The sequence below is a fragment of the Lampetra fluviatilis genome, chromosome 2, assembly GCF_964198595.1.
Source record: "Lampetra fluviatilis chromosome 2, kcLamFluv1.1, whole genome shotgun sequence".
NCBI lineage: Eukaryota > Metazoa > Chordata > Hyperoartia > Petromyzontiformes > Petromyzontidae > Lampetra > Lampetra fluviatilis.
The window spans coordinates 21,107,868-21,117,609 of NC_136276.1; the positions used below are offsets into that span (position 1 = coordinate 21,107,868).

Below are 9,742 nucleotides of genomic sequence, written 5' to 3' on the forward strand. Positions count from 1 at the left end.
GTAACACCTTCCCGCTAGGTGGTTATCTTGCCATCTCTGTGCGTAATTTGAACCTTGCGTGTGTCGTGGGATGGGGTGTTGATATGGTTCTGCTCTGAACCTCTCCCTCCTGCGATTCTCGTACAATTTTGGCCCAGTGTTTCTCCCATTTGGGTGCCAAATTTTTCCTGGATTGTTACCTTGCCATTTTTGTGGGTAATTTTGACCTTGCGTGTGTCGTGGCATGGGGTGTTGATATGGTTCTGTTCTGAACCTCCCCCTCCTGCGATTCCTCTGAATGTTCGGCTTTGTGCCGCTCTCATTCTCGTGCCAACCTCTCTCTGGGTTATTTTGCCATGTGTGCGTGCGTTTTTGCTCCGTCCTGCATTGTGGGACTACTCAGTGATTGAGATTACTCTCTGAGAGGCTGGGTTCTTTATCCCTCTCCCTGTGTTCTGGATCCGAATTATGATTCTTAGCTCTGTATAACCATGCCATGTACGCCTTGCTCTCTATGCGGCGTAAGGATGCGGTTTCTGGATTCAAAACCATTCTCACCCTTTCTGTGATCTCTGGGCTCAAGGATTCAAAAAACATAATTTTGAACATTTTATCTCCTTCGTGGTATTGATTCACATCGCCTGCATAATACGCTCTTTTAAATTGTACGAGGTAGTCACGTGGATCTTGGTCCATGCCCTGGGTCATCGATTTTACAGCATAAAACCCCTCAGTGAGTGTCGAATATTCTCCAAACTTCCGAATCACTGCCAGGCTCAGTTGTTTAAAATCATTTCTAACCTTGTGTGGTAGTGACTTTACCCATGGAATAGAATCTTTATGTAAGCTTCGTTTCAACAAACTCGCTTTTTCATCCCGTCTCATCAGCCCTCTAATCATTGCCTCCTCTTCCACTGTCGCGATATGTGTATGTATATCCATGGACTTATTGTGGGGGTCAAAATCGGGAATTCTGACTAGAGCCTTGTCCATCAACTTAAGGGTTTTACTGATGAATAGGTATTCCGAAAGTTGATTGCCGACAGCGTCATCATCAAACAAGTTATCATCAGGCAATCTGTCACTTTGGTCTGTGCTGTGTCGCTTGTGTTTAAGTGGCGTGCATTTTTTGTGTGCGCGCCCAGTGCTGTGTCGCTCGTGTTGCCATTTCCCTTCAGTTTTTGCCTCTGCCCTTAGTGGAGCATGTCCTGTCGACTTTACTTTAACATTTTGCCTCCCTCTATCTGTGAAGTTGTCAATCTCACATGTTTTTGTTTGCATATGTATCTCTCCATCCCTTCTCTCGAATTGTGAGGGTTTCCCTTTGTCAAGGATTTTTTGCTCGATATTCATAATTTTTTTGCGATCAGTCCCTTGACTCTGTCCCCGTACCCAAGAGTGTGATTTACTGTTACTTTCATATTTATTCTGTGGATCAACGTCTGTGAGTTTCGCTGGTGTCGCGAGCACTGATTTCTCCTCCCTTACGATGGTGTGAGGACATTTTTCCTCGTTTATTAGAGACGATTTCTCTCCCGTTTCCTTTCCAAAATTTTCCTCATTCCACAATCCCTGTCTGTATGCCTGTGTGAGAAGGCATGAGTACTGACCTGCCTTCTCTGCAGTTTTTGCATCGTGTTCGCCTTTGTTACATTTTATCCAGTCACTTAGTTTCCCTCGAGGTGTGTTCGTGTTATCGATACAGCTCCCTTCCCATATGTCTCTCTGACTGTACTGCTTTTTAACAGATTGGTCGGTACGTTTTAATACGAGCTCGCAGTATCCCGTAACCCATTCAAAAATTATTCTTAATCCTAGCATCTTAGGTATGGCAAGAGTTATTTTGACATTTCCTTTTTAGAGTGCATATAAAACAATTAAGTCACAGAGGGTAGTCAGTTTGAATCGAGCTATTCTGTACTTTTCCGATTCAGAGTGCGTACCTCTAACACCATTTATCACAGGATGCAATCGGTTTGATACGGTATTATCTTAATTCCACTGTCTTTTTTTTTTTACCTGCTATTCTGGGTTTTAACCTCAGAGGGCGCTTTTTTTTTCCGCCCGTTTACAATCACAATGCAATGTTTGATCCCGATATTCTGGTTAACACGTAGTGGTTCATTCCATCATCCATGCAAAACACTGTCTGTGAGAGATCCCGGACGACGCCACCCATTATGTTGTATGTGTCGGGTTATGAAATTTTGATAAAAATAATAAAAATTAATAATTTTCCGAAAAATGCGCAAATCGCATTAATTATGTTAATGTGTGTATTAATATGCATAAATTATGATGATGCGTGTAATTATATGCATAAATTATGATAATCGCTGAGATAATCGTAGTAATTTATGCGGATGCTTGCGACGATGTTAATGTGTGCAGTTGTGATAATTAGGCTCAGCTTCGTTTATCCAGAGTTGTCAATCAGGATAACACGATTATCATCGATTAAACGTTTACCGATTATCCTAGTGTGTGTTATGATATTTAAGGTCACCAGTTCAGATCTCATCAGGATACAGCTCTTATGAATAAGACAGTTTTGCATGGACTTGGAAAGAAGCACTCGAACAGTTGGTGTTAAGCAATTTTAATTCTAAACAAGCACATGACACTCTCTTATGCGAAAGCAGGTATACGTCAATAAATTCATGGGCAAGATTATGCAATTAACGAAAATGAATGACTAAAAATACTTCTTCATTGGCGAAATTATGCAGTTAACGAAAATGAATGACTAAAACATTTCTTATTCATGTAACTCGACGGCAGCACTGCTTTGCACGATCAGTTGATATTGAACGCACCACCTCGAAATGGCAACCCTTTTTGAAACACAAAGATAACTTTTGAAAGTCTTATTCGTGTGCGTGTTGTGTGTGCGTTGTCCCCTCGTAATATTAATTGTGTCGTTAGCTTGTGGGGTGGGGGAGGGATTATACAAACAGCGGCCAGAGAGGTTCTCTTGTGTTGGGCGTGGCCGCAGCGAGCGCCTGCTGCTCTCTCGCTCAGCGTGTCGCTCGGCTTGTGCGCTCTCTCTCTCTCTCTTCACCGCTGGATGACGAGTTGGCACGATGCTGTCCTTGAAGATGCTCGGTCGCTCGTGTCGCTCGGTGGCGCTGGGTGTCGCTCGTTGGCGCACAGTGGCGCACGGTGGCGTACGCGCTTCCTTGGTGGCAGCCCCCGGCTTCTCCACTGCTCGATTGATTGTTGAGTCGGCACGATGCTCGCCGTCGCTCTGGGCGTCTTGTGTGTGCACACTGGTCGTTGGTCGGTGTGCCCTCAGGCACACGGCGCATTCGATGGCGCTGTCCTCTCCTTCCCAGCCGTTTGACCAGGCTTTCTCCACTGCTTCGCGCTCTCTGCTTTGCACGCTTGGTCGACGCTTGGCGATCTCCGCCCTTTTACAGGTTGATTGCTTGTCGTCACTCGTCACTCTCTCTGCTCCGTGCTTCCTTTGTTCGTGCAGCTGCCAGCTTCACTCGCACTTAACTTCGTTCTGCGAGAAGCGACACCTGCTATCGGCATCGGTGTTTCGTTTCCTCACGACGCTCCGCCAGCCGGAGCACGGCTGAAACCCAGCCCCAACTCAGGTTGAACTCAGACTTCTGCGACTCGAACGACTTCTCCTCGTTCCATCACTTCTCGAGGCACAACCGCCCCAGCTCTCTTGCGAGCCCCGTCGCAACGCTGCGTCGCAAGCCGAGTTGTGAGACCGAGCGCCTCGGACAGACTGCTCTCAGACTGTCACTTTAACGAAGTCTCGTCGTCCCATCTCTTCTCGAGGCACGACTGCCACAGCTCCCTTGCGTGCCCCGTCGCAACGCTGAGCTCGACTCGGACTGACTCAACTTAGACTGTCCTTTCGCGGTGTGCGCCCGTGCCTAACTCAAAACGTGACTCCCCTCTCTTCGCGTCTCTTGCGAGAGAAAACAAACAAGACAGAGCGAGAAGAAGCAGACACCCCCCCCCTTGTGACCTTTTGCTCCCTCCTTGCCCGTCAGACCCCGCTGGAAGACAAAGGTGGCTGAGGAGATGTTTGTAATACATTTATGTGGTCCTGTGTGTTACATTTATTCTTGAATTATATTTTATGAGTTCCTTCGGTCTTAGTATCGTGGTAATCATTCGTCTATGTTTAATGAATATTCGTAATGATTCTCGTCACATTATTATTTTGGCTTCGCCAAGTTTAGTTCTCCAGAGATTGGTGTTTATTCTGAGTTATATTTTAATGTCCTGAGGTTAAGCGTAATTATGTTTCCACTTAAGCTTTCTGGAATTCGTACTCTTTAGTTTTTATTTTTATTTTTTTGGAAGGTCGTGTAGGTAGGAAACATATAATAATAGAAAAAATATTATTGTTTGTTGGTTAATTATCTTTGTTAAGTTTCTACTTTTCGGTAAGGAAAACGTTAAGAAAACGCGAAGTTTCAACCGTTATTTATTCTGCCCTTATCTGTACATCTCCAGATGTCTTGGGAGGCTAGTCCATACATCTTTGGTCCATCTGGATGTCCATGACCTCTTTGTGACCGAACTCTCAACATTTTAACCGCCCTCCATGTTTCATGGATTCCTGGTGTTCTTGTGAGGAGAAGTGAGTTGTTTTCATTAATTAATTTAAAAAAAAGATATATATATATAGATTAAAATTTTTTTTTTTTTTTGAATTGTTCTTAATTAAAAAAAAGGGTATAGACACAACACTCCCCTCCCTCCCGCCCCTTCTTTACAATTTTCTTCCCCGAAGAAAAGGGGATCTGATGCACCACGTAACACACAACGCTACGGTCCTGCACGTCCCCGTTGGTTGTCTGTCCCAGCCGCCTATCCCGATATGCACCACTCACCTGTCGCGTGGTTGGATCAATACAAAATTATTATTTTAAAAAAATATACACACTAGAATTAAAATCCGCCAATACTGGACATCTGTGAAAAATGGCTTCATAAGCTCGTCGGATTCCTCCAATAGAAATAAAGATTCTGATTCTGAAAGTGGATTCCCAATCAATGCTCCACATTACCATGTTTTTATAACAGATATTACCGTACTGCATGGAGTACTACACTATTCTTTTAATGATGCAAATTATATGCGGATGATGTTCCGTTCATAATGGCGCACAAGCACAAATGACAACAAACTCCACATTCGGCCATAACATTGCTTTGCATGTAAAATAAATGTATAATGGGCCCGAAACGTTGCTTATTAGAGTTTGTTCATTCGGAAGGGCCATGGCCTGAAAAGTCTATCATTTTTTTCATTCAAGGCAGTGTTATTTTTCTGTGAAATTATGCTCCACTGATGACACGTGTAATGGGTATGTGGAATACATTACCTTGGGGTGCTGCCCTCTGGTGTCAGGAGCAACCCCTTGGGTGTGCGAGTAGGGACAGTGGCAAGGGAGGGCACCACGTTGGCGAGATGTTAACTACCTCGCCTGGTATACAGGAGGTAGAAGGTCCGATCTCGACCCTGACGCCTGCTGTATATTTGGATTTGTAATGTTCTCCCAGTGATCGCGTGGATTTTTCCCCGGGTCCTCTGGTTTTTCCCACCACATTTAGAATAAAAATGCGTTGAGTAATTGGCTGCGATAAATGTTCACGTGATAAGCCACTTCGTTGAGCTGTCATTTGTGGCCTGGTCGCTTCTGTAAAATAGCTACGAAGTTCAGCGGGCGATACCTGGTAAAATATAAAATAAATAGTTAAAAGTCTCGCTCAACAAGCTGCTGTCACATGCAGCTGTATCGAGTTACTGTCACGAGTGGAATCTTGCTGTGGGTCAAGTACTGGTGGCATGAGAGAAATGTTCAGAGGAAAATATAGCTTGGTCCGCACACAGCGTCTCTTTCACAGGGCAGATAAACCATTGTATTGTTACGGCTGCAAATCTGAATTTTAAGGATATGACAAAAACTTTATTTCAAAATGTATTTTTTAGAAATATATTGACGAAAGCCACAAATTATATTGAATGTGTACTGCATACAATATTAACAGTAAGAGCTCACAGCAGGAACGTACATGTACAACTAAATAACTATATTCGATTGTAAACAATACATTGCTTAAAATATTGTACTTATTGTTGCCCCGTAAAATGAAACATTCTTAATCTAATGAGTCGCATTGAAAATAACGTCCAGCGGCATGTTAAAATTACTATGCAGCGTTTGTTTGGACATAGCGGGTGTTAGAGAGTTGATCTCATCATTTGGGGATGTCGCGCTCACGCTGCGGTTTTACTGAATATTTTAATTTTTTTTAAGTGCCATGGTTACCACGTGAAACCGCGTAGCAACATTTTTAGGGTTACATTTTTTAAAAGAAAATGTGTAGTTGTTTGAAACGCTCAGAAACGACTTCATGGATGAATTTTAATTCAAATGTAAGTACATCTGAAAGATAAACTATAACACTATAGGAATTGAAGGGCATTTTATTATATTAAAACCATTCGTCATTTTCCATTGCCAAAAAACAGTGTAGTATTGTCAATAAATATTTAGATTCAGTTATAAATGTATACTATGTGAAAAATAGCAATGTATAACAGTGAAAAATACTTGAAGATAACATTCAGCATTATCTTATATTGCAATATATGAACGTGTAATGGCAAATTAAAACGATGCGATACAATTTGACAATCATGTACAGCGATACACTTACTCCAATGGACTTTAATGTGAACGCTGAAAACGTAAATGTTAGTGAACATATCGTGAATAGAAACTGACTTAACAAAATATCCACGTAAGAAATCATGAATGAAGCAGGTTGCTGCAATGGATGCTCCAGGCGCCACTCTACGCGTGAGTGGAGCCAGTGGACTGAGTGGCCGTGCCAGGAGTCGATGTCGCTGGCTGCACAATGGCCACCACCCTCTCGGCCGCTGCAGGGAGGGCGCGGCGCTGAGCCTTGACCTTCAGCTTCCCGTCTTGGGTCAAGCAGCAGCTCACGCTCTGCGGGTCCACGTCCCTGGGCAGCTGCGTCTCCCTGTGGAACTCCTGGCAGCTGTGGCTGTAGCTGCCGCTGCTGACTTCTCCGCTCTTCACCTCGCGCCGTCCAGCCACCACCAGCTTGTCTCCAGACACCTTCACGGCCAGGTCCTGTGGGGAGAAGTCCTGCACGTCCAGGGACGCGACGAACCCGTCTCCCTGCTCCTGTGGATCTTCAATCTGGAACCCACTGCTCACGGCCGGCTGCTGCAGCAGTGCGTCTCCGTGGCTGCCCGGAGCCCACGTGTGGCTGCTGAGCTGATCGACTCCACGGAAGATTCTCTCCATCCTCTCGATCTCGCTCCTCATATCTCGCTGCAGCTGCTGGAAGAGACTTTCACCGCGGGGCTTCCAGACCGGCCAGCCTGGCCAGACGCTCCTCTCCATCACGTGCATCGCAGGGAAGTAAACACTCAGGGCCATGCTTGTTGATGTGCTTCACAGTGAGGCTCGCTTGACTCGCTTGAGCTGTGTGCGCTGCTCCCTCCTCCGATGATGCTCTGCCAGTGCAGCTACAGGAGCTGCTTTTATAGCCCTGGCCGTGCTGACGAGCAGATGCCAGGGGGAGCCAGAAGCGTCCAGAATGACGCAGCTGCCCCCAGGGGCTTCCCTCATCGGCACAGAATCAAGAGCGTGACTCGTGTCTCGGACTGCAGTCTGTGAGCAGTTTACTGCCATGGAATTCACTCTGCACTGATAATTCACTCTGCACTGATAATTCACTCTGCACTGATAATTCACTATGGAACACGATATTTGTTCCTGGGTAATAAGTGTTATTTTCTAATTGCTTATGCCTCAAAAGTATAGAAAATGGCTATTATTCACCACAAACTTTCCTTTTGTGACCAGGACTTTACGGAATAACTCAAATGCACACGTTTTCTCATTGAAAATAGGATAATTTCTAAATATCAATGTCCTGGTCAAAAAAGCAAAGTTTGTGGGGAACAATAGCCATTTTCTATACTTTTGAGGCATATGCAATTAGGAAGTAACACTTACTACCCAGGAGCAAAAAATGAATTTCGTCACACAGTGATATAATAAATGTAAAATAGAGTGATGTGCTATTCTATATTGAATTGAAATTACAACACTTTGAAGGGTGATACAAACCGACCCTTACATTCTCGCTTACACAGCACAATGACATCATCAGCCTTATCAGGAAAGACTGAGGCACACAGTGAGATGAGCATAGCCAACGAATGTGTCTTACTTTAAACTTTATTAATGCAAACTATGAATTTTGTACAATGTTATTTTTAAAATTTACGTAATGCTAAAGTTGGCAGCGTGAACTGGATGCTATTGTAGTGAACTTGTCGCAGAATGCAGCCTGAGACATGAGTCACTGATATTTTCTGCGGATGAGGGAAGCCCCTGGAAGCAGCTGCGTCATTCTGGACGCTTCTGGCTCCCCCTGGCATCTGCTCGTCAGCACTGCCAGGGCTATAAAAGCAGCTCCGGTAGCTGCACTGGCAGAACATCGGCGGAGGAGGGAGCAGCGCTCACAGCTAAAGCGAGCCTCACTGTGAAGCACATCAACAAGCAAGCATGGCCCTGAGTGTTTACTTCCCTGCGATGCACGTGATGGAGAGGAGCGTCTGGCCAGGCTGGCCGGTCTGGAAGCCCCGCGGTGAAAGTCTCTTCCAGCAGCTGCAGCGAGACATGAGGAGCGAGATCGAGAGGATGGAGACAATCTTCCGTGGAGTCGATCAGCTCAGCAGCCACACGTGGGCTCAGGGCAGCCACGGAGACGCACTGCTGCAGCAGCCGGCCGTGAGCAGTGGGTTCCAGATTGAAGATCCACAGGAGCAGGGAGACGGGTTCGTCGCGTCCCTGGACGTGCAGGACTTCTCCCCACAGGACCTGGCCGTGAAGGTGTCTGGAGACAAGCTGGTGGTGGCTGGACGGCGCGAGGTGAAGAGCGGAGAAGTCAGCAGCGGCAGCTACAGCCACAGCTGCCAGGAGTTCCACAGGGAGACGCAGCTGCCCAGGGACGTGGACCCGCAGAGCGTGAGCTGCTGCTTGACCCAAGACGGGAAGCTGAAGGTCAAGGCTCAGCGCCGCGCCCTCCCTGCAGCGGCCGAGAGGGTGGTGGCCATTGAGCAGCCAGCGACATCGACTCCTGGCACGGCCTCTCAGTCCACTGGCTCCACTCACGCGTAGAGTGGCGCCTGGAGCATCCATTCCAGCAACCTGCTTTATTGATGTTTTGATTGTACGGATATTTTGTTAAATCAGTTTCTAATCACGATATGTTTACTAATATTTACGTGTTTCAGCGTTCACATTCAACTCCATTGGAGTAAGTGTATCGCTGTTCATGATTATCAAATTGTGTTGCATCGTTTTAATATCCCATTGCACGTTCATATATTGCAATAAGATAATGCTGAATGTTATCTTAAAGTATTTTTCATCGTTATGCATTGCTATTTTTCTCATAGTATACATGTCTAACTGAATCTAAATTTGTATTGACAATACTGTACTGTTCTTGGCAATGGTATTTGACGAATGTTTTTTATATATATAATAAAATGCCTTTCAATTTCATGCAACAGTTGCACTGTTCTTTTTGTCTGCATTGTGTTTGTTTCATCGTTACTGTGGATCAGAGTTCTGGACACAGAATTCCCCAAAACTAAGACAACCGGTAATGCCGCCTCATTGCTCCCTGTCCATGACAACTCCCAAGGTGCCAGGCTCACGCCGTCGGCCCTGCCTGT

General features: G+C 45.4%; 2 protein-coding genes across 2 annotated transcripts; one reads left to right on the forward strand and one right to left on the reverse strand.

Moving 5' to 3' along the window:
- Positions 1–6,507: 6,507 nt before the first annotated feature.
- On the reverse strand, positions 6,508–7,490 carry LOC144938017 (heat shock protein beta-11-like). Its single transcript, XM_078865717.1, has one exon. The coding sequence runs from the start codon at positions 7,425–7,427 to the stop codon at positions 6,813–6,815; it is 615 nt and encodes a 204-aa protein (XP_078721843.1). The 5' UTR covers positions 7,428–7,490; the 3' UTR covers positions 6,508–6,812.
- Positions 7,491–8,507: 1,017 nt separating this feature from the next.
- Positions 8,508–9,531, forward strand: LOC144938031 (heat shock protein beta-11-like). The gene has a single exon (XM_078865724.1). The coding sequence runs from the start codon at positions 8,565–8,567 to the stop codon at positions 9,177–9,179; it is 615 nt and encodes a 204-aa protein (XP_078721850.1). The 5' UTR covers positions 8,508–8,564; the 3' UTR covers positions 9,180–9,531.
- The last annotated feature ends 211 nt before the right edge of the window (positions 9,532–9,742 follow it).

Bases quoted from the DNA above. Each gene is read 5' to 3' on its own strand.
- LOC144938031 (XM_078865724.1), top strand. From the start codon at position 8,565: ATGGCCCTGAGTGTTTACTTCCCTGCGATGCACGTGATGGAGAGGAGC.
- LOC144938017 (XM_078865717.1), bottom strand. From the start codon at position 7,427: ATGGCCCTGAGTGTTTACTTCCCTGCGATGCACGTGATGGAGAGGAGC.